The sequence below is a fragment of the Anolis sagrei genome, chromosome 1, assembly GCF_037176765.1.
Source record: "Anolis sagrei isolate rAnoSag1 chromosome 1, rAnoSag1.mat, whole genome shotgun sequence".
Taxonomy (NCBI): domain Eukaryota; kingdom Metazoa; phylum Chordata; class Lepidosauria; order Squamata; family Dactyloidae; genus Anolis; species Anolis sagrei.
The window spans coordinates 99,304,540-99,329,325 of NC_090021.1; the positions used below are offsets into that span (position 1 = coordinate 99,304,540).

At 40.0% G+C, this 24,786-nt stretch overlaps 1 protein-coding gene across 2 annotated transcripts in view; it reads left to right on the forward strand.

Moving 5' to 3' along the window:
• The first annotated feature begins 770 nt into the window (after positions 1-770).
• The window catches only part of USP45 (ubiquitin specific peptidase 45), a 72,555-nt gene continuing 48,539 nt past the window's right edge, over positions 771-24,786 (forward strand). Inside the window, exons 1-5 of one of the 2 annotated variants that reach the window (XM_060753083.2) lie at positions 771-1,007; positions 11,508-11,617; positions 13,623-13,792; positions 15,030-15,133; positions 15,847-15,947. In XM_060753083.2, the coding sequence (XP_060609066.2) occupies positions 11,518-11,617; positions 13,623-13,792; positions 15,030-15,133; positions 15,847-15,947 (475 nt within the window). In that variant the 5' untranslated portion in view covers positions 771-1,007; positions 11,508-11,517. The remainder of the gene's footprint in view (positions 1,008-11,507; positions 11,618-13,622; positions 13,793-15,029; positions 15,134-15,846; positions 15,948-24,786) is intronic. The other variant, XM_067467404.1, reaches the window with a different exon arrangement.

A 24,786-nucleotide genomic window follows, 5' to 3' on the forward strand; every position in this document is an offset into this window, starting at 1 on the left:
ACATTTCACCTGCATCTATGGCAGGCATCCTCACGTCTTGACTTTTTTCTGGAATGTTAAAAGGAAGGTGGCTGATCTTATATCTGTAGGGAGGGCATTCCACAGCCGTGGGGCCACCGCTGAGAAGGCCCTGTCTCTCGTCTCTGCCAAACATACTTGTGACAAAGGCGGTAATGAGAGCAGGGCCTCCCCAGATGATCTTAAGGTCCTAGATGGTTCATAAGGGGAGATGCATTTGGACATGTAAATTGGGCCAGAACCATAGGACTTTATAGGCTAAAGCCAGCACTTTGAATTGTGCCCAGTAACAAACTGGCAGCCAACGGAGCCGGCACAACAGAGGAGTTTTTAATTAATTAAAAATTTTGTCCAAAGTTTTGGGAGTTTTGCCTTGGAAGTTCCTGTATTTGTTGTCATGAACTCCAATGGACTATTTCCTGGATTTGCTGTTCCTATCTTTTTTTGGATTTACCTATTTTTGTGGATTCATAGAATCATAGAATCAAAGAGTTGGAAGAGACCTCATGGGCCATCCAGTCCAACCCCCTGCCAAGAAGCAGGAATATTGCATTCAAATCACCTTTTTACTGCGATTGCTTTTTAATTATCTTCAACAAACTGCTTGCATTTTACTCAGCTTTGTGGTGTTTAAAATCAGAGGGGTTTCTTGGCCTGGAGTGCAACAGGCAGGCATGCTCAGAGGTTTGGCTACTCTGGACTCCTGGGAGTTGCCGTTTGGGAAGGCAAACTGCAACTCCCAGGGCCGAGAAGGCTTGCGGAAGGAGGGCTCGCATGGAGGGAGCCCAGGCAGGCAGGTCAAGTGCGGTCAAAGCGCCTTAGCCTAGAGATGGAGATGCGCCCCAAGGCAGGCTGGCCACGAGAGGCGGGACCAAGGGAGGCCCAGCCGAAGGGGGAAAAGGAGGCCCTTCCCGGGCTTCCTGCTCCTCCCCTTCCCGTCGCTGCTGCTTTTGCTGCTTCCAAGGCTTGCTGGTTGACCGGGCGAAGCTGTGAGTGCGGAAGGAAGGGAGACGGGGAGGAGGAGGAGGAGGAGGAGGGAAGAAGGCCGGCCAGGAGCGAGGCTGCCTTAGCCCAAGGAGGCGCCGCATTGCTCGCCCTTGCCGGGGTTTTAGAGGGCTCGGGGTTTGCTTTGCCAGAGGGGCCTTCTGCTGAGCTTGCTGGGTCGCCCTTTCTGGCTCCCAGGATTGAGCTTTGGAAAGGGTCAGTCCAGCCTCCTTGAATCAGTATAGATTCCCCATCGCTTCCTGGTTCTTTCTGCACTGCAGACTAGACACACACCACCCTCCCTGATGTATTTAGGTATCCTCCAGGTGCTCCTTTGGGTCCTTTCTTTGGCCTCCAGGTAACTGAGGAGCTCTCTGTGCTTCTTGGTTTTTCTAACAGTCCTGGGATGCATCTACACCAGGCATGGGCAAATTTGGGCCTTCCCTCCAGGGGTTTTGGACTTCAACTCCCACAATTCCTAAAAGCCAGTAAGCTGTTAGGAATTGTGGGAGCTGAAGTTCAAAACCCCTGGAGGGCTCAAGTTTGCTCATAATAATAATAATCCCAGGTGACAGCAGGATTGAAAAGAAACAACTGGAAAAGCTGACACGATATGAGGATTTAAAGATCGAACTGCAAAGACGTGCCAGTCAAGGTGGTCCTAGTGGTGATCGGCACACTGGGTGCAGTGCCTAAAGACCTTGGCCTGCACTTAAACACAATCGGCGCTGACAAGATTACCATCTGCCAGCTGCAAAATTTTTATTTATTTATTTACTGTATTTATACCTCGCTCTTCTCAACCCCAAAGGGGACTCAGAGCGGCTTACAGATTGTGGCAACATTCAATGCCGCATCATACAACAAATAATAAATATATCAAATTATAAAACAAAACATAAATGCAATAAGTGCAACAACAAATAATAAATATAACATATCTAATTATAAAACATATAAAAGGCCACCTTACTGGGATCTGCACACATTATCCCCCAATACATCACACAGTAATAATAATAATAATAATAATAATAATAATAATAATAATAAAACTTTATACCCTGCCACCATCTCCCCAAGGGACTTGGAGCAGCTTACATGAGGCCAAGCCCACATCAGTAAAAACAACAAGCAATAAGCAAATAAACAATACAATTAATATAATTCAAATATAGACAATAACACACAAAGATTAAAAAACCTATAACCGGGCCAGATGTAATAGTTAACATTTTAAAAATAAATGCTGGGCATGAACAGAGGTAGGATGTATCTAGTAGGAGGGTTTTAAACAAAATGTAGGGAGAGCAACCCAACGGGTAATTAAAGTGCTTCTTGGGATATTTTGCAGGGGATTGTTTCCTTTATTCAGGGAAGGCACACTAGAACAGCCACATTTTCAGGCTCCTCCTAAAGACTGCCAATGTGGGGGCTTGTCTGATATCCTTGGGGAGTGAGTTCCAGAGTGGGGGGACACTAGGGAAGTGTCCCAGTTGTGATCCAGTACAACAGCCAGCCGAGTGATCTTGTTTGCTGTGGACTCACCTTGTGGTGTTTCAAATACTAAACTTTATTTATACCCCACCACCATCTCCCCAAAGGGGACTCGGGGCAGCTAGCATGAGGCCAAGCCCAAAAATACAATACAGCAAAATAAAATACAGAATGCAGATAACAAGAAGTTACGTCAGAATAAAATATATACAGTAGCTAAATAAAATAAATAAATCAGATTTATTTATTTATCATGTCAGGAGCAAGCCAAACAGTTGTATTGCATTTTTAACAAACAAACAAACAAACAAAGTTTGCAAGCTTGGTAGTTGATTAAATGTCCTTTGATCAGTAGCTGGCTACTTGGAGTCCCTCTGGTGTTACTATAAGAAGCTCCTCCATTGTGCATGTGGCGGGGCTCAGGTTGCATTGCAGCAGGTGGTCAGTGGTTTGCTCTTCTCCACACTCACATGTCGTGGATTCTACTTTGTAGCTCCATTTCTTAAGATTGGCTCTGCATCTCGTGGTGCCAGAGCGCAGTCTGTTCAGCGCCTTCCAAGTCGCCCAGTCCTCTGTGTGCCCAGGGGGGAGTTTCTCATTGGGTATCAGCCATTGATTGAGGTTCTGGGTTTGAGCCTGCCACTTTTGGACCCTCTCTGTAAATCTTAAAAAACTATTTCTTGATTTAAGTCGTTGACGTGCTGGCTGATACCCAAACAAGGGATGAACTGGAGATGTCACTGCCTTGGTCCTTTCACTATTGGCTGCTACTTCCTGGCGGATGTCAGGTGGTGGAATAAGGGGTAAACAGTGTAATTTCTCCAGTGGTGTAGGGCGCAGACACCCCGTGATAATGCGGCATGTCTCATTAAGAGCCACATCTACTGTCTTAGTGTGGTGAGATGTGTTCCACATTGGGCATGCATACTCAGCAGCAGAGTAGCAAAGTATAAGGACAGATGTCTTCACTGTGTCTGGTTGTGATCCCCAGGTTGTGCCAGTCAGCTGGCACAATAAATCAGATTAACACTAGCCCATGGACCACCACTTTGAATCCAAGGGTGTATCTACACTATCACATTAATGCAGTTTGACATCACTTTAACTGCCATGGCTTAATGCTGTGGAATCCTGGGAGTTGCAGTTGGTGAGGTACCATCACTTTTTGGCAGAGAACGCCAAACACTTGGAAAAACTACAATTCCCATGATTCCATAGCATTGAGCCATGACAGCTAAAGTGATGTCAAATGTGTGTGCAAAAGCCTCATGGATAATTGTGGGATAGGACCCCCCGGTGCGTTAAACTCTTTTGCTGGCAGGACTGAAGGTAGACAGGTTGGAGGTTCGAATCTGGGGAGAGCATGGATGAGCTCCCTCTGTCAGCTCTGGCTCTCCATGCGAGGACATGAGAGAAGTCTCCCACAAGGAAACATCAAAGCATCTGAGCGTCCCCTGGGCAACATCCTTGCAGATGGCCAATTCTCTCTTACTTACTTACTTACTTACTTAGGCGATCTCTCGTCGTCTGAGTAAGATAATTCTCCAGGGTGGGTCCGTAGGTGACTATGGAGCCCTATTCTTGATCTGTATCGTCTCCCACAGTGAGGGCATTGGTTTCCAGGTGGAGGGTGGTCCCGGTCGGGGTTGGCTTGACGTGCCTTCCTCTTGGCACGTTTCTCTTTTTAGCTCTCTATTCGTGCCTCTTCAAATTCTGCAGCACTGCTGGTCACAACAGACCTGGTCTCCGAGAATATAAAATGTGAAAGCACGGAGTCCTCAATGAGGAGGAATATATTTTTGATTCTGTTACTGCTCTAATTGTTATTTTGAATGCTAAGAACAAGTAGAGAGTTCTTCCAAGCTGGTTTCTAGAACAAAATATCTAAACAGAGCTCTGATTAGACAACCTTCTGTGAATGAAGGCTTACTCAATATGCAAGGCAGGAGTGGGAAATATGTGGCTTCCAGATACTGATGAATCACAGCTCCTAGCATTGCCCTCCGTTTACTATATTGGCCAGGACCAAGCTGTTGGGCGAGGGGGCTTATTAACAAAAGACCCTCCTTATGAACAGCAGAGAAATTTAGCAGCAAAGTGACCCAGCACCAATAGTCCAAAGTTATGAAAAGAACAAAAAACAAAGAGATCAATGTTATCTCTTTCATAGGAGGCTTTTCTTTATAGTAAGATAATACAGTTGCACTATTTACAAGAACTAGCTTTCCATAGCACAAATAAACAAATACATAGTAGCTTTACATGCAGAATCCTTGACACTGGAGGTGTCTCACATGAGGGTTTTCTCCCACAGAGGTTTACCTCACACTCCTCAGGACGACACTAGCTTGGGTCCACTGATTCTAACAGGCTTCGGCCTACTAACTCTTTCAGTGCTTGACTCACTTTTGCAATAAAAATACCCAGTTCATTTTTATTTGCAATACCCAATTTATTTTTATGTGAAATGACTACCAGAATGACTTGGATTATGATTGTGGATAGCGTGGTTTTAAAGTGTTTGCAATGTTTTTAAAATGTTTTAATGTATTTTAATTTTTCAGTGTCTATTTAATTGCATATTGTTGTTAAGGCATTGAATTATTGCCTGTCTGTGAGCCCCCTTGAGTCCCTTTCGGGGTAGAGAAAGGTGGATTTAAATATAGTAAATAAATAAATACTTTAAACCATTTCTGACACAAGCAGTTTAAAAGAAAACAACACCTTTATGGTGTTTATAAATTATCAACATTGATGAATTATTGCCTATCTTGTATCTCATAGATCTCTATTACTTAATAGCAGTTAATTCCTACATATAGATTATTGGAACTGGTTCAGTAAAAAGTATAACTTTTTACAAACTCCAAGCTATCTGCCTTGTCACTTCAGGTTACATCAGTAGACCCTTAGAGCATTTGTGCCTTGCCCTTTGCCCACATATCTCAGTGTTGGAAGGTGAAGGGCATAGCAGAAAGTATATTTATAGATAACAGCATGCGGCTATCCCTTTCCTTCTAAATCAAAATAAATTCTTGGAAAGTGTTTTGAAATCCTGATCTGTTGATCAACATAGTCACTCTCTCTCAAAACACAGGAAGCTGTTTTGTATGGAATTGAAACACTAATTCTCCTAATGTGGCACATATTTCACTCCCCCCCCCCCACAATTGTAACATTAATACATAGTTGTAAAATCAATTTATCAATCTCTGCCTTGTTTTCATTAATTTTCTTTGAGCTAGTAGAAATTCCACATTGCATGTATGCAGTAACAGATTTTTGCTAGTATTTGGGTATCCAGCTTCCTTTTGATTAAATGCAGTTTTCTCGTGTGACAAGATGTCAAGTAAAGGCCTATAGCTAAATGTACCATAGTTAAAGAAATAGCAGACAAGCAACTCAATGTAGTTGCAACGTGACTCCAAAACATGGGGCAAAATGGACACACAGCAAATAAGAAGCATAGGCAGGAGAGACTGAATGGCTTCTTTTGAACATGTCTGTGCTGGGTAGCTGTGCTTGTTTACTCATTTTATTACAACTGTCAAGAGACATATCTGCCTGAATGTTGTGATTGGAAGGTGGTATGTGGATACAGTGACCTGGATACAGACAAGCAGTGCTTCCAGGCAGACAGCTCCAAATGCAACCAGATGAAAGGACTCTGAAACTATCCCATCATTTAGTCCTTAATACTTTTAATAGAAGGATAAGGAGAACACACGGGAGAGTTATAAATAGAAGATGCCATAATTTGGAATCTCACCTGCTCATAAAATGCTATGAATGAGGCAGAGCAATTGCACAAAAAGCCTCACCTGGAACAAACCTTGCATTGATTGTAATCTGATGCAATTGAAAATGATTGAAAAAGTAATCAGACTAACTCAAGCCTTATTGATTTCATTAGTCACCTAGGATGCATCTATGCTGTAGAATTAATGGATTATGACAGTATGTTAACTGCAATGGCTCAATGCCATAGAGTCATGGGAGTTGTAGTTTTACAAGGTCTTTAGTCTTTTCTGCCAGAGAGTACTGATGCCTCCTCAAACTACAAATCCCAATATTCCATAGCTTTGAGTCACGACAGTTAAACTGCATTAATTCTACACTAGATGCGCCCCTAGCATCTGGTAACTTAGTGACCAGTAAAACTTTCTACTGAAAGAAGATTATAAGAAGCATTGAAATTAAAAGGTTAATGGATAGTACAGAGCATAATTGTTTGGCGAATCAGCACTCTCAAACTGTAATTCTGATTACAAAGGGTGTGTTTGCATACCATGAGAAGTGAAGTTCTGCAAAAGTGTGGATTGTCATGAATGAATGGTATGCTGCTTGGGTACTTGGATGAGCAGTGAAAGCATGTAAATAAACCAGGGTTTTCTGGAGCGGAGAGAGTGTGACATACTCTGGGTTTCCATACCTGAGCAGGAAATTAAACTCTGGTCTCTAGAGTCCAAGCACTTTGTTGTGCGGTTGGCAGCTTCCCTTAAACCTTGAGAAAGAATGCAAGATTTGTTATCAGCTTCTTTCTCTGATTTGTTAAGGAAGAAAACAAAACTGAATAAATATTTCTTGATTACAAATAATGCTATATGATTCTATGATTCTAATACACTAATTTTGGAGGTAGGCTCCATGGTTTGTTTAGCTCAGGGGTTCCCAACCTGTGATCCACAAGAACAAATATACGGTCTGCAACCTTATCATTACTACACTATTATCTCAAAACCACATGGTAACAAGAGTGACTAGTCTCGCAAAACCGTCTTATAGTGCCGAGGCAACTGGGATGTCAGGAGGGGAGAGGCTGACTACCCAGAAAAATTACTACTACCACATCACCTCAAGATTATTAAATATGGCTTTCTGAGGGTGAGCAGATAGTGACTACTGGATGGCATATGTTCTGTATCAGAAGCTAGAGCTGATGTGGTCTATCCAATGCAATTTTCTGAATCAGCACTCCTAATCAAACCGAAACAAAAGTTGACCAAAAACTGATTTGTAGGCCTTTTGGTACTAATGTTGGAGAGTGGTCCCTGGTCAAAGTGGACCCTGGTCAAAAGAAGGTTGTGAACCACTGGTTTAGCTGTTTCCAATGCAAGTGAGACATTCGCAGCTTGAATTTCAGTTAATTTTATGCATTTGCAGTGAGACAAATGCTTCATATTATTGGTGCTAGTTGTTAGAATTTAACATCCTAGAAACCTGTCTTTCATACTCCAAAATGGAGGCAGTATTTTAGCTCGCCAGTATGCTGTGTGCTGCTGACTTGTGAAGTTCCCCTATAATTTACTTGACTTGTAAAGATTTTGTCAGATTTCTTGGGGAAATATTGCAAAGCTGGTATTCTCTAAATTAGTTTCCCCTTAAGTGGTGTAGCAGCACACCATCTGTCTCTTGGGTTTTGCTGGTAGTGTCCAAAGTAGAGCAACTTGTCCTTGGTTTGAGATTGACATGTGTCATGAAGAACAAACTGGGGCAGCCTGCTATGTGGAGGAAAAATGATGTAACGTTACACTCCTGGCAGTTAGTCACTGGCTTCCTGGGAAACAGTGCTAATCATTTCATCAGGCTGACATCCTACCTCCTTGTTGGCCGCTGTATACATATATATTTTCCCTAGGCTGTACCAGAGCTGCACATCCAAACCCATTATCTCCAAGCTCTGCGGGATCTTTGACCATAAAAGCAACTTATAAATTAGGATCATGAAGTGAAGTCACCAAGCAAGGATTTTTTTTCCCTTTTTCACCATATCCCTGAATTCTTAGAAGGTTTCTTGAATATATTAGTGATGAAGAAAAGTAAACAGTAGTGAAACATGTACGTGAATTTGGTATCTTTGGTTTCCTGTTTGCTCTGAGGGTACTGTGCTGTGCATCTTGTGCATTCTTGTCATGGTCTTGCTCTTATAGAATAAAACTATTTTTAGAATGTACACAAATGTGGCACTTGCAGTGGACTAACCATCAGCTACTAATTTTGCTATGTTGTAGCTTCCATATGGTGATTGCATTTTGTTTGGAAAACACATTGGAGTTCTGATTTTTTTGTGTGTCAGGAGCAACTTAAGAAACTGCAAGCTGCTTCTGGTGTGAGAGAATTGGCTGTCTGCAAGGATGTTGCCAGGGAACGCCCAGATGTATTACCATCCTGTGGGAGGCTTCTCTCATGTCCCCCCACATGAGAAGCTGAAGCTGACAGATGGGAGCTCACCATGCTCCCTAGCTTTGAACCACTGTCCTTTCGGTCAGCAGTCCTGCTGGCACAAGGGTTTAACTCATTTCACCATGGGGGATTCCAGAGTTCTGATAATATGTAAACTGTACAGACTGGTTGAGTGTTCTTATAAATAGCAAAGTGGATGCTGTGGTTTTCAATCTTCTCTGTGGTAAACCTTCCAGAAGAGGGTTTAGAGCTCTACTTGTGATGAAGGGCGGGGGGATGAAAGAAGCCTCCCACAGCATGGTAAAACATCCGGGCGTCCTCTGGGCAACGTTCTTGCAGACGGCCAATTCTCTCACACCAGGAGCGACTTGCAGCCCAGATGCTGAAAATGAATGGATGGAGAACACAGTTTGAGTCCTGACAGCTCCTTACAATAACGTTTCTGTTTGTTAATTAATTGTAATTGGTGACATTTGATAATACGGGTTTGGTGCCTGATTCAATCCATGTTACATTGTGTCTTTAATCCTTGGCATTTGAGATCAGTGTAAAGAATTGGAATCAGTCAAAGCAGCCTCAGAGATGAATGGGGCCAAAGCTTACAATGAGAAAGGTTTATTTCACCTTCTTTGAAATAAAGGCAATTAAGGAAGAAGCCCTTTTCTAGTTCCTTTGGGAAATCAAGAATGCCTCCAAGTTGGCATTCCTACCCAGAGTAGCAGAAAAGACACTGGTGGGCCAGCTCCAGGTGCTTATGAAATGGAACCAAGGTAATCTATCTGATTTCTAACAAGAGTCTGAGATGGAGACTTGCTTGGTTGCTTTAGGGATGGCCTTTGTTGACGGTGGTAGTTTGACCTCACTGATTCTACCAGGCATCACGGCAGTTTTCGATACCACTGATTATATGGTATCTTTTTGGACCAGTTAAATGAATTAGGTATATGTGCTTCAGCGGATACACTTTTACTTTACGGGGGGAAAGTACAAGTGGTCCTGAGGCACTGCTTCTGCTCCCTCTGGGAATGTTATTGGTTGTATTACGTTTACATGAATCCCCTTGGAAAATTTGACTAGATATGTTGACATCTGACCATGGTGCCATTCTTAGATTTGTGCTGAACCCTACAGGACAATAACAATGAATCGTTGACACAACCTTCTTGAAACTTTTTAGGTTTCACAAGAGGTACTCATTGTATGTGGGACATCCTCTTGTGCAAAAGGCGATGTTTGTGACACACTGAGAATTTCAGATGACAGTTGGGGGATGAAAGGAGTGTTGCTGCCACTACCAGTCTGTGGTTCTGGTTGTTTTACTGCTCTAGGAAGCATTAAGTGCTTGTTCCCTTGAAAGGCTTTCAGAGCTGTCACTGTGCTGAAACATCTGATCTGCTGATTGATGAAATTGTCCAGTAGCTAGTCATGATGAATGTGATCCTGCCCATAATTGGATGACAGGCTAGCTAGCTCTGGACATCAAAAAATGCCACAGGTAGTTACAAAGTGCATCTGCATCCCTTCGTATGAAATATGTTATTCTTAGAATGAGGAGGAAGCAATTCCTGTTGTTGTTTGTGGTTTGTGATCTGCAATCTAGCCTTGTTCAGAAAGACCATGAGTATAAGTGTTTGGCAACCATTGATTGATAAAATAGATAACAACTTAAATAATCCTCATTAATATGATAGAGAAAGCTTTGTATTTGGAGTTGGGCGATCTTGGTTCAAATTATCACTGGACATGAAGCTAAGTTAATGTTTATGGCATGACAACTTACTCCGTCCATTCATCTTCCCTCCCCCCCCCCCCCCCCCGGCTACATGCCTGGGCTGAGGGATTCCCGATATGACTGTTGGGAATATATTTTTTCTTCTCTCTTCTCTCTTTCTGATCTCATTCAGATTGGTTGTGTAGAATGGATATTTCTGTACTGCAAGCCTTTTAAAATCTGACTTCAATTTCTTACATCTTTGTATGTGCTGTGTGCTTTGAGATCTCTCTACATGTGTGTTAGAGAGATGTAGTGATTGGTGTCCCGTCCCCCCCTTGAAACCTTAGAAGAGATGGGTGTTACAGTAACTCAGACCCAGTTCTTGATTACTGAGAAATGCAGTCACTTTTTATTATTGTAAAATACATCTTTTGTGATTTTTAAAGGTTGGACTCTGCATGTTTTCCTGCCTAAGCTCTGAATTCTATACAGCCACCAGCAATGGCACTTCACGCTCCGGTCGCTAATGAGCTGAATGCTCAACTTTTAGTATCCTGTTTGTATTTTGGATGCTCTGCTTTATTTCAGGGTAGCTTTTCCCAAACACCTACTACTCTGAGTTTTGTGAAAGAAGACTGGAATAGAATGTAATGTGAGATGTGAGTCACAGTTAAATGTTGGGGAAAGAGATAACTTGCTACTTGCCTGAATAATACTACCAGCCGGCGATGGCATTCTAATATTCTTCCAACCAAAGATCTCAGGTTACTTAATTAGTTTGCATTATATTGGCAGTGTTATATTAACATAGCTATATTTTGATGTACCCTCATCCTCTGTTTTTGGCAGACTTCTTTGTCATTATATAGTATGATACATAAACGAGACTTAAAAGATGTGGCATAGTACACAATCGCAGCTTTTAAAAAGTCATTGGGAGCCAATGTGACAGTGGGAAGAGTTACTTCCAGGGAAGTTTCTGGTTTCTTTGAGCTAAGATTAAAACTGTTTTTATATATCTATGAACATAATGCAATATGTTAGGGGTTACCTATAGAAGTCACATCTTTTCATGTTTATAATGTGTATCTCACTTGTTTCTTTTTTCCAGTAAATTATAGATGCGGGTAAAAGATCCATCAAGAGTGGTCTCTGACAGAAGTAAGAGACACAAAAAGTCAAATCATCCTCAGGATGAAGACTCTTCCGATGATATAGCAGGTATGAAAGCTATGCCATAGTCATAGCCAATTTGGGTATTTGGTAGCTACTTATATTTGAAGATGTTGCATTTAATATTTTGTGAGTCTAATGATCAACAAACGAGGATACACCATTATCCACCAAGCAAGGTACAGGCTTGTGTAGATATGGGGCATTGAAAAGCATGTATGTTTCTAATTTAATTGGAGTTTGTTGGTGGCAGAGTTGGTTGCATTTAAGCCCTAATTATGTATGATTGAATCTTAGCCTTAGAAAAGTATTGGGAGTATGCTTGCAGAACTATAGTGAAATTATGTACCTTCCAGGATTCTATGTAGATACTTGCAATTGTGAATAATAGTGAAGCTTATATTTGACTGTACTTGGGCTAAAAGCAGACCTAGAGAGAACCGCAAAAACATCCATATGTGGGCCCCTCTAGGTTCTGTAGTGCTATTTTGTGGAATGCTTGAATTAGAAGAATATCATATAATCACAACTAGAGGACCTAGAAAGTTTGCATGGGCAAACCTTCTAACTTGGGGGCCAAATGGCATGCCGGAGTAGACTGGGAGAGAGGGGATTCTCCCCAAGTCCCTTCTCTACCCTTTCCTCCCCTTCCTCTTCTCTTTTGGAGGCAGAAAGTGAAGGAAAGACAGGAAATGTTTGGATCCCAAAAGGGTTAGCCTTGGTCAGGATGAGATGGTGGACAGGAAAGAAAAAGTGTATCCATTAGACCTCATATTGCCTACTCCTGATATATAATCCTAGAATCCTAGAGTTGAAAGAAATCACAAGGGCAATCCAGTCCAACTCCCTGTCATGCAAAATCAAAGCACTCCTGATAGACAGCCCCTGCGGAAAAGCCTCCAGGCCTGAAGGAGAAAAAGGTAGAAGAGAAGGAAGGAGGGAGGGAGAAAGAGGGAGGTTAGGAAGGAAGGGAAGGAGGAAGGAAAGAGAGAAGGGCTTGAGAAAAAAACCCAAGGGGTTGCATCCGGTTCCTGGGTTTTCCAATACCTGACTTAGAGAGACCCACAAGCACTTCTGGAAGAAATATTTTTTTTGAAATCATGGATATTGAGTCCATGGATAAGGGGATCATACTTTATAGGTATTTGAAACAGATATCTGGAGGGATCCTTTAGGGTCCTGCTGCAATTGCTTCTCTCAATATATCTTATTGTTTATTGTGAGCAGCAGGTATTTCCCAGTACTCCAGTCTGCAACACCTTGGGTTGGAAAGGATTAAATTAATGGAGACAATCTATAAACAACATATGCTGGGTGGGTGCGGGGTGGGGCAAAGGAGAAAAGGACACATAATGTTTTGGGAATATGGCTTTTTTTTAAAGATGGGGGGGAAGATGCAGAAACTTATACAACATCCACAGCTTCAGCTGTGACCACTATTATTAGTGATGCTCTGAAAGGCACACATATTTTATAGAATGGGAGATTTTAAATGACATTCACTTTGTCCTGTGGTCTGTGCCACATTCCTAAGTTACGAACATAGGCCAAGATCCAGCATTCTCAGAAATAGCCACAGTAATGGCGGTCTGAAATCATGACTACTTATCCCAATGCCACCCCCACATCCTATCTCTTAAGCCAGGCCGTACCCAAGCAAACTGTTTCCAAATGAGGGAAATGGATAATGATAACATCAGTGCTTTCCTAGTGGCAAGATATATTGAAACAGGTATCTGGAGAGATCCTTTAGGGTCCTGCTGCAATTGCTTCTCTCAATATATCTTATTGTTTATTGTGAGCAGCAGGTATTTCCCAGTACTCCAGTTTGTAACACCTTGGAAATCTTTCTGCTGAAGTGCTGCCTGTCTTAAAAGGGGGAAATTAGAGGGAGGATCATGTTTGGTCATGAATTATCGTAACTGTACTCTCTTAAAAGTTATGTGATAGTTTGTCTGGCTTACCATCTTGTAAATACTGAACAGGATGTCAGACATAACACTTACTAAATGTCTTCCTTAAAGATTTTATAGTTTTAAAACTTCTTTTGTAGGCCTTACGTGCCAGCACGTAAGTCAGGCAGTAGATGTGCGAAATGTGAAGAGGGCAGTGGCTCAAAATCTCTGGTCAGTATGTACAGAGTGCTTGAAGGAAAGAAGAATATGTGATGGCGAGCCCGTAATGCCTTCTGACATATGGCTCTGCCTGAAATGTGGCATTCAGGTAAATAAACTTCTGATTTTTCTCTCTATTCTCATACTGCCCTCTATCTTCACTGTTGTGATGTAATCTATGCACTTTATCCATCAGCCCTATCCTCACAATTGTCTTTGCACCAGTCCGACCACTTGTACCCAGAAACTGATGGTTGTCACAGAGCTCATTGGTTGTTGGTTGATGTTTTGCTTTTTTATTTTGTTATAATGTTGTTGTTTTATTCTGTTTTATGTTGCCATTATATATTTAATGTGCTATTTTATTATGCTGTTCGGGCTTGTCCCCATGTAAGCTGCCCCAAGCCCCTTTGGGGAGATGGAGGCAGGGTATATGAAACTTCAGGGATGTACCAATAAGGGCTAACCCTGATGGCGAGGGGTCACTATAGTATCATTTCATGATTAGAAACATGCAGCATCTTGTTTTCTCTTGGTTATATGAATCAGGCTATTTTGAGGAAAAGTTGCTCATTTAGTGGAAATCTGTAGAACATCATGTTAGTTGATGCAGAACTCTAAGCTGGATTTTTTGAGACGCAGAGAGTTAGCATGGATTGAATGACATATCTGTGATGCTGCTCATGTGTCATTGAGGTAGTATATATCCGTAAGGAGGAATTTGTTGGCTTTTATGGGAACAGTCCACATAGTGTATAGGCCATCCTCGAGTTACAAACATCTGACTTACAAATGACTCATAGTTAAGAACAGGGATGAGACAACAGGAAGTGAGAGAAATCTACCTACTGAAGGGAAATTCACTCTTAAAAGAGTTGTCATGGGGAAAAGGTGTCTCCACTGAAGCTTTATTTATCCTCATTTCCACAACAAGCACAATTTTCAAAATCCATTTGTCACAGGGACAGAAAGTGAGGTGAAATCTTCTGAACAAGGGCACAGAAAGCAAAACAATCACCAAAGGGATGTTAACCCTTCCCTATGTTATCCAAAGCAATATATATTCTATATCTGGAGTTACACTTAAGAAATGTCCCTGTTCTGACTTACATACAAATTCAGCTTAAGAACAGAGCTGCAGAATCTATCTTTCTTGTAACTTGGGGACTGCGTGTACTGTGCATTGTGGGGGGAACAGGATATCCCAGATCAGGCAAGAAGACAAAGGTGAATTGACATGTCTTGTTTACAGAAATTTCTAACTAAATTGTGTTAATGGAATTTTTAAATTACTGATTGTGCCAATTTAGATAGCTGTAGTTTAAAATGTATTTCATATCGCTTAGGGCTGCAGTCAAAACTCAGAAGGCCAGCACTCTCTAAAGCATTTCCAAACAGTACGGGTAGAACCTCATTGCATTGTAATCAATCTCAGCACATGGATTGTATGGTAAGTACATTTTTGTTTTATTTAGTGAGAGACTTGCCTATGTTTATGAAAGAAGACAAATAACTGTGTTGGCCCAAAGAAAAGCCACAAAATACTTTCATTTGGCAAACTCAGAAGTCAGAAACAATATATGGTATACACTTTTCTTGTTCTAGATTTTCCCACCAGTAAAAATATTTTAAAACCAAGGGGAAGACTGTCTTGCTATTGGCCATGAAATCTGCCTGACCAGAGTCTTGAAATTGATTGAGGAAGAGGCTTACATGTGGGGGTTGCAGTTAATTTATACACATATAGGATTACTGTGAGTTTTCCAGGCTGTATAGCCATGTTCCAGAAGCATGCTCTCCTGACATCCTGGAAATCTAGTTTGAATATTCTAAAATGTGTAATTCTAGACTCCAAAATCCCCTAAGACAATTCTCCAGGTATCTGATATAGCGGGGTGCAGTTATTTATTTCTTTTCTGAGAACTTGCTAAAAAAAATCTAGAGCAGATAATTACTAGTCCAGGGACCATCACCTCAGATACTTCTTGTTGTATAGCAATTGTATGATGTAGTTCATATAAGGGGTTGTAAAATACAGTTCATGCAGTGGTAGCTCCGGTGTCTTTTTTGTGTGATAAAAAATCACAGTACTTGAATTAGTGCAATAAGAATTTGCTTGTTGTCTTGAGATCAGTTATTACAATAATGAAATGCTTATTTTAGGTGTTATGAATGTAATGAAGAGCTGTCAACACACTGTAACAAGAAGGCTTTGGCACAGATAGTTGATTTCCTCCAAAGACATGTTGCTAGAAGTGAATCAAGTAAGTTACATCAAAAAATTGTATGGGGGTCTGAAACTGATTTTCTCTTGCTTTAAAATGTTAGTGATTTGAGGTTCAGGAGCCAGAATGGCCTTTAGAAATTCCAAACTCTGAGCCACCTTGATGTATTAGTTTGCGTATTGGAAGAACACGTAAACAGTAGGGCCACTGCGTTGAGAAAATGACAAAATGTTAAAAGGGGAGAAAGAAAAAGGCAGAGCTGCTCTACATATTCTTTGCCTCTGTTTTCTACCAAACAATTAACAGTTCTCAACTTAAGGATGAACAGAGGATGCAGCAGTAGAAATAAAGAATAGAATAGGTAAAGAGGCAGTACAGGATTATCTGGCTAATCTAAACGAACTGACGTCTCCAGGGCCAGATAATTACATCTAGTAATATTAAAGGAACCGACAGAAGTAATTTAAAAAACAATCACAAACAACTTTGAGAATTCCTGGAGAACAGGAGATGTCCCAGCAGACTGGAGGAGGGAAAGTATCCTCCTTTCAAAAATGGAAACAAAGAGGACCTTAACAATTACTGCCCTGCCAATCTGATATCAATAATAAAAAAGATTCTAGAGCATTATATAGTCAGTAAGAAATGCCATGCCCACAAAAAATCGGCATGTTTTTTTCCCCAAAACCATGCCAAATTAATTTTATCTCTTTCTTAGAGTTACAATCTGAGTAGATGAGAGTACCGTGGCTGTAGTGTATCTTGATTTTAGTAAGACCTTTCATAAGACCCTTCAGTGTATTTTTCTTAACAAGCACATCAAATTAACACTTTTCAATAGAGGACTAGATTACCCGGAGTATGGTAAAGTTTCCTTCTTTTAAGATTTTTAAACAGAAGCACAATGGCCATCGGTTGGAAGTGCTTTGATTTTGTATTCCTAGATGGCAGAGTGTTTGACTGGATGGCCCTTGAAATTCTTGTGGTTCCATATACGGTAATCTTCTCAACCTTAGAGGAAGCCAAAGTCAAATCATGCCAAAGTCAAATCATGCCTTGGCTGTGATGATGATGATGATGATGATGATGATGATAACAACAACAACAACAACAACAATAATAATGTATTTATATTCCGCCCTTCTCACCTCGAAGGGGACTCAGGTTGGATCACAGTACACATACACGGCAAACATTCAATGCTGCTTTGTATAGACAATACACAGACAGACAGAACAGGAGGTGCCATGGAAGGTTGGGCTTGAGTCCAGGGGGTTCTGTTGCTCCATTCTCTGTGACGGAGAGCCGTCAGGACTTCCTCCTTCCTTTCGGTAGTCCAGCATTCTCCTCCTTTATGGCGTCATAAAAAACCTCCCCCGCTTTTTTTGTTTAGCAGTACCTAATTTCTCTAATCACAGCTAAAGCTGTTTTCGAGTTGTTTAGGTAAACAATGTGCTAGGGCCGACAGTTACTCACGCCAATCTGGGGCTTCGAACTTGCAACCTTTTGGTTGATAGATCTTATAATTGCTGATGATTTACCAGCTGTGCTAAGCCTCCTTAATATTTTACTGACACAAAACCACAGTATGTCACAGCAAATGAGATCTATATGCCAGATTTCATATCACAAAATCACAAGTCGAACACTTCCCAAGCTAAGACTGTGTGATGTATTTTCGAATGATGCACGCAGATTCAAGTAAGGTGGCCTTTTGCAGTTGACAGATTGTGATTTTGTCAATGTTTATTATTTCCAAATGCCAGCTGAGATCTTTTGGCACAGCACCCAGTGTGTCGATGACCACTGGGACCACCTGTACTGGTTTATGCCAGAGCATTTGCAGTTCGATTTTGAGGTCCTGCTAATGGCTGAGTTTTTCCTGTTGTTTTTTGTCAATTTGACTGCCACCTGGTATGGCGACATCAATAACCCAAACTTTTTTCTTTTCCACAATTGTGATGTCTGGTGTGCTGTGTTTATTATTATTATTATTATTATTATTATTATTATTATTATCTTTATCTATATCCTGCTTTTTCTATCCATATGGAGATAGAAAGCGGCTCACAACGAAAAGCATTGCAATACTTCAAATATACAAATATACAGGTATTAAAACAGTATTGAACACCATTAAAACCATATAAAATCATAGCAACCCCTGCCAATCTTAAAAACCTTTTTCTTTAAAAGCATGTCTAAATAAAAAGGTTTTAGCCTGCCGCCTGAAGGACAGCAGGGAGGGGGCCATTCTGGCTTCCCTGGGCAGGGAGTTCCAGAGTTGAGGGGCAGGCACCGAAAAGGCCCACTCTCTCGTTCCCATCAACTGAACTTGAGATAGAGGTGAGACCAAGAGAAGGGCCTCTCCTGAAGATCTCAGGGCCTGAGCAGGTTGGTACAAGGGGATGCAGTTGGCCAGATAGCCTGGTGTTGAACCATCTAAGTCTTTAAAGGTCATAACCAGCACTTTGAATTGTACCCAGTAACAGACTGGCAGGCAGCGGAGCTGCTTGAACAGGGTGGTTGTCCGCTCTCTGTAGCCATCTCCAGTGAGCAACTTGGCTGCAGCTCTTTGGACCACCTGAAGTTTGACTGTAAATCAAAATAATTCGAGTATATCTTGATTTTGTGTTTGAGTTGACTATGTGTAAGTGGGTTTGAAGGACACACAAGAGTTTTTAGGAGTAGCTAAAAAAAGGTTCACTCTAGGAAAAAAGGCAGCAAATTAGTAACAATATGAGGCAGTTGTTTGATTACAAAGACCTTATAATGCACTATTTCACAGATTTTCTCAGAAGTATGCTCCAGTGATTTTAACAGATATCAGTCTTTGATTGCACTCTTCTCCATGCCTGCATAGAACATCCCATTGAATTCTAGGTTGCTATCCCCATATAAGTGATTCTAGGATAGCGATCTTAATTTGTTAGTTGAATATATTTTATCTGCGTAATCATGACCAAAGTAGCTTTTTAGAAAAAAAAATGCTTATTTTTAATTGATGCATGTTATGTATTGTAGCAGGTATTTTCTTCCATGTGTGAGATTTCTTCTTGTAAGAAACATTTGCTGTCTCCAGTTTTTATAAATATTATAGTTATGATGAAAGTAAGTGAAATGTAGAAACTGATAATTAACCTAAAGTGAAATCTTAAAGAAGCCTTTCTTATTTGACCGGTCACATCTCCTCTTATAAACCAGCCCGGGCACTGCGGTCATTGGAGGAGGCCCTGCTCTCGGTCGCAACCCCATCCCAAGCACAGCTTGTGGGAACGAGAGAGAGGGCTTTCTCCGTGGTTGCCCCAACCTCAGGACTCCCTCCCTAAAGAAACTAAGTTGCCCTTTTCCTTCCTCTCCTTTAAAAAACAACTGAAGACCTACTTATGCACACTAACACATGGAGAGGAGGAGGATTAGATGGTTGAGAGATTATTGCCGGGCCTCTGTTAAGAATTATTTAGGCTTGTCTGGTGCACACCAGCCCAACGACTACATAACAAACCCGCACTGTTTGGTGAACTCTTGCTAGCTGTTGTACACTAGTGTGGATGTTTTGCTTAGATCTGTGTTATTATAGATTTTTGTTTGACTATGTTAGTTCAGTTTATTGATGTCAAGTTTAATTTATTGATTCTAGGTTTTTAATTTGATGTTAGGTTTTAATACTATTTTTATGTGGGTTTTTCAGGGGTTTTATGTCAGTAACATATGTTTTGTGTAGGCATTGAATGTTTGCCATTGTTATGTTGGAATCCGCCCCGAGTCCCCTCAGGGAGATAGGGTGGCATACAAATAAAGTTTTATTATTATTATTATTATTATTATTATTATTATTATTAAATAAAATATTTTTTTAAATTATAGGTTTAATTGGCTGATCATCTAAAGATCATCTATTTGATATAGATCTATTTTGCCATGCATGCAAACAAATTCTTTGGATAATGAGCAAAGCATGCTTCCCTTCCTTTTGAAATAATGAAAAATCCCAATTGATTGTTTAATGCAGCCAATTTTTACAGAAATTAAGCACAGGAAATATTAGATTTAGTCTAGCAATAGTATGGTGGATTATATATGGATCTGGATGATACTAATAAGTAATTTGATGGAGGCTTTTATTCTAGTAAGTCTCGATCATATTTTTCCATTAGTAGTTATTGGTTCCTTTATTTTTCTCTAGTTTGTCATTTGTGAATAGTATTTTCTTATAGAAGAGAAAAATAGCCTCTTAGATGTGTAATAAACATTTGTTCTTTTCCCAAAAAATAAATTGAACTTTTGCTTTATGATGATGTGAATGCTTAAAAATGTGTTCCACTTGCATACAACTATGATGTGAATGTTTCCCTTCTTGGATTTGTACCCAAGACGCATATAAGATGTAGGGATATTTGTTTATTGAGTTTAAATGGAAATGCACTTGGAAAAAATAGAAATTTATTGTGCGAAGAAGCCCAGATTTCCTAACAAATATAGTGTGGGAAATAAACAGAAGCAAAATTATATTTGTTGGTGAAGACACAAAGAATTAGTCTGGTAGCAGGATCCCTGCTTTTTCATTCAGCAGCTTATATTCAACTTTTGCTCCAGAAATGTGCAAATTATATTACTTCTACATGACTGACCTAGGGAATTACATTAAGCGTTTCAGATGAACCCAAGTGTGGGGTTCCCAAAAGAATGCTTGCAGCTGTGTGGGCTTCATATCTGATCTTATGGTTTACTCTGCTCTACAATTTGTACGCGTTCCTCTTTTTAATCTTGTTTTATTTTTGCTTTCTTAAAAGTAGTCGGCTCTATTAACGGATCGTTTGTGGCACTACTTGGGAGAATAAAGCATGTATTTTGTAAAGAGTAACCAACCACTCAGCAGAACCTAGTTTTCCGGAAAAGGCTGGAAAGCTATTACATGGTATTTAATAACCAAAGCAGGTGCATTGTTGTTATAATGGCACACAGAGCATTTCACATGAGCCTAACACACAGCTAGGGCTCAATAACCAAGCTTTGTGTGTCTGTTTTCTAGGACAGAATCAAATTAGAAATATGAGTAGATTTGGTCACTAAGTACAAAACTAATAAAGATTTTTTCCCCCAGCATCTTTGTTCTTTCACCTAATGGGCAAACCAGTTTTTCCTATGAGAAAAGTTTTTGCACAATTTATAATGCCACCCAGACTTCTAAGATACGTAATATTGGCAACTAGAATTTTATATATCTTGTAATGTTTTGCTGGGTTTTTTGCTAAAATAATTATATTTTCAATATTTTTACAAACTATTTTAATCAGAATCTGGTCTTATTTCCCAGGATCTGATTGCTGGTTTTCTGCTTTAACCCAGATTATGAGTCCTCAGTGTCAGATTATCCGGGATAAACAGAAAATCTAGGATAGATCCTGGGATATACAACCTTTCTGGAAGGGGCCTTTGTTTGCAGATTTATTGAAACTGTTTTAAATGCTTCTATTATTGCAACATTGATAGATTATGCCAGAGAAATTGAAAAAATACATTTGGCTGACTTATTTTCAAAAATTAATTGTTTAATGGTTTTGGGCAATGTCAGTTTATTCTGTGAGTCCTGTAATTACAACCTCACTTTGCATTCTTTGACATGAGTTCTGCTATGAAAGTGAATGGATATTTTGGCACATAAAGCATAAAACAATAGGGTAATCACTTTTTTCCTTTCAAAAAATGTTAGGTCAGTTTCCGGACCTCACAGTGGACCTCACAATTTATTTCTAATGGTGGCATGATGTGAATGTACTGAAAAGGAATAATTGCTTTATATCATGTAATGCTGCAGCTGAACTGCTGAGGGAATAGACAACAGAGAAATCTTGACCTTGGAAACGTTCCCTCAATTCATTTTTTTTAGAGATAAAGGAAGTACCATGTTCTCCCCTGGTGAAAGCACAACAGGACAAATTGGTGTTTTGTAGCATGTTGTACCATCTGTACATAACACTGACTTTCGGTTTTAACACAAATATGGGAAGTATATGTGTATGTGTGCACATTTCCATGCATGTGCATGTAGACAAAGAAAACAAGTATAGTTAACATCCTTTGTTAAATTAATTGCTTAAAGTATGTCCAAACTATCCACCAGTTCACATGATAAATGGACATCAAGCACTGTTCAGACTTTTTGTCTGTTGCGTCAACAGAATGTAAAAAGAGCTATATGGGTTAAATCATGACTCTTCCATTCAACAATTCTTGTTGAATGTGCAGAAGAATAAGTCAGGAAAAGTTAAACAGAAGCTGCCATCCTGTGTTAAGTTTACTTGGGTCTGCAAAACTTGGTGGGACCATTATGTAATTTTCCCCAGCTTCCCCTTCACCTATCGTACCCAGCCTCACTTACCTAGACTTTTCTGAGAGTTTGTGGACATTTCAGGAAGACTTTGAAAGATACAGGTTGCAGTGGGAAGGACTGCATGAGTCTCTCTCCCCACTTAAAAAAAAAAAAACCTAAAAAAGACTTACCCTTTCATTTGGAGGCATTTCCTCCCATTTTGCGGCAGCGATTTTTCTCCCAAAGGCTTTGGGTCTGATGTATTACACTTTAGATTTTAAATAGGATTATAAAATAGGTCAAGGAAGAGAATAAAGAAGCCCGGACCAGTCAATGCTACAAGGTTAGCAAAAGTCTAATCACTGTTGAATATTTAAATTTTTATCATGTTTATTGAATACAGTGATTCTACTCGGAGACTAGCTAAGACAACGAACGTATATTTCATTTCTCATGATAGTTGTGTGAACAATCAGATCTGATGCATGGTTTTTCAGAAATGTGTTCAATAGAACTTAGTTAAAAGTTACTGTTCCTAGGATTGTGGATGCAATCAGTGGAAATCCATCGTAGCTTCAAAGTTTCATCATTTGCAGATTTATTCATGAACAAATTCCACAATATTCAGTACGGTTTAACCTGAATGGTGAATTGAATTTTAAGAATTAATAAAATATCTTATTGTTTATGTTTCTGATCCTCTTAAGCTAATGTGATATACACACACACACACACACATATAATAGTTAGTTAGTTATAGTTATGGTTTCCTGCATCCTGTAATTACATGAGCTACAAAATTGTTCTGTTTATTGTTTAGGGATTTTGTTTTGTTTCTGTGGGTTTTGTTTTATTTTTTCTTCCTGAATGATTCATGTTGGAGATTCAGTAAACAGAACCTTGCTACTTGTGTGAAGCTGTCATTTAACCATGAAATGAAATGCTTTTATTGAGTTTGCCCTGCAGATATGGTCCGCTGTGGCAGTGCTGTCCATATTTGGTGGCTGTGCAAGGAGAGCCAGGTGGTGCTGCAAAGCATAACACAGTGAAGCGTGGACAGATCTAGGTTTGACATTTGTCATCCTGCACTGCTGAAGGGGAGAGAAAAATCTGCTTTTCCATATGCTTCTGCTCTAATTTTTGCCCGCAGTTTTGTCCAGATGGCCTTGTGAGCATTGTTTACTTTAAGATGTTGGCCCAGATGTTGTTGAATGCCGATGGAGAAATGCAACAACTGTGGCAATCCAATATGCAAATTATGTACATAATTTTGGCTTTTTAAGAAAAAAACCCCAACCAATCTGTTTATACATTTTCAAATGCAAATGCCCCCTGCTTCAGTTCATTTTTTCAAAAAGGCAGTGGACTGTCATTGGATTTAAAACCAACATAACTTAGATCCCTTCTCTGCTGTAAAGTTCATCGGGCAATGCTGGATTAGATTATCTCTTAGCAAGCTTAACCTAATTCCATAAGGTTGTTTTTGAAAATAAGTATGGGAGGAAAAGGAACTCACAAATGTATTCATGAGGTAGGATGAAACTTTACTGCCTGTCTCCATTTAGGTGAGACATAGTTATAATAAGTAAATATGCTTGAAAGCATTTGCCTTTCTTCGTTACTAATGTATTGCTCTGGTTCTGCTACATATCTTATGCCAAGGCTTTTTAAACGTTTCCCACTCACAACCCTTTCCTTCTTGAGAAAGTTATATATGACCTCAGGTGTATAGGTATATAAAATAAGTATACAAATCAAACACTAATAATACACAGGCATTTGCAAAGCTTACTGTAAAGATGTGTTTATTATAAAGTGTTATTTATAATGTGTTTAAACTGTATTTATAATGTTTATTATAAAGTGTTATTTATAATGTGTTTAAAACTGTATTTGTGGTTTACATTTGTTGCCATGGCCTAGCTGTGAGGGATAGGTTGCCATGGTGACAAGACAAGGCAGCAGAGGAGGTGGGCGGAGCTAAAGGAGTAAAAGGTTTGAAAGTGGCAGTTAAGCTCCAGTCCGGTGGAAGAGACCCGGGGAAGAGGATAGCCAGTTAGGGCTCTGTTGTGAAGCTGTGAGAATTCAGTAGTTCCTAGAATTTGTGAATATTTCTTCAGCAAGAGAGCTGAAGGTGTTACCTTGTTAGATTGCTTAGGTTAAAAGAATCTAACAGAGGGGGTTTGCAGGATTGCCAGTAAGGAAAGACTGGTGATCAGTGGTTTGTTCCGAGTATAGGGCAAACAGTGTGGACATTCACAATAGGGAACTCTGAAGTAGTATAAGCACTTCATTAAAGAAGAAGTTTGTAGAATTGTATCATCAGAAACATGTATCTCAAACCAGCCATTTTGTAACATCAAGCCTTGTGCCAAGTTCAAACTCTCAAAACTGCAACAATTACGTTCTGTTAACAATAAAACTTGTTCTCTTTATATTTCAAACCTGCCTTCTTCATTGCTTTTATGCTTGGTGCATTCCACACTACCAGCGTCACCTCACAACACAACTAAGGATAAATAGAGTCACAAACCAGCGTCTCTAAACATATTGGTGGCAGCTTAA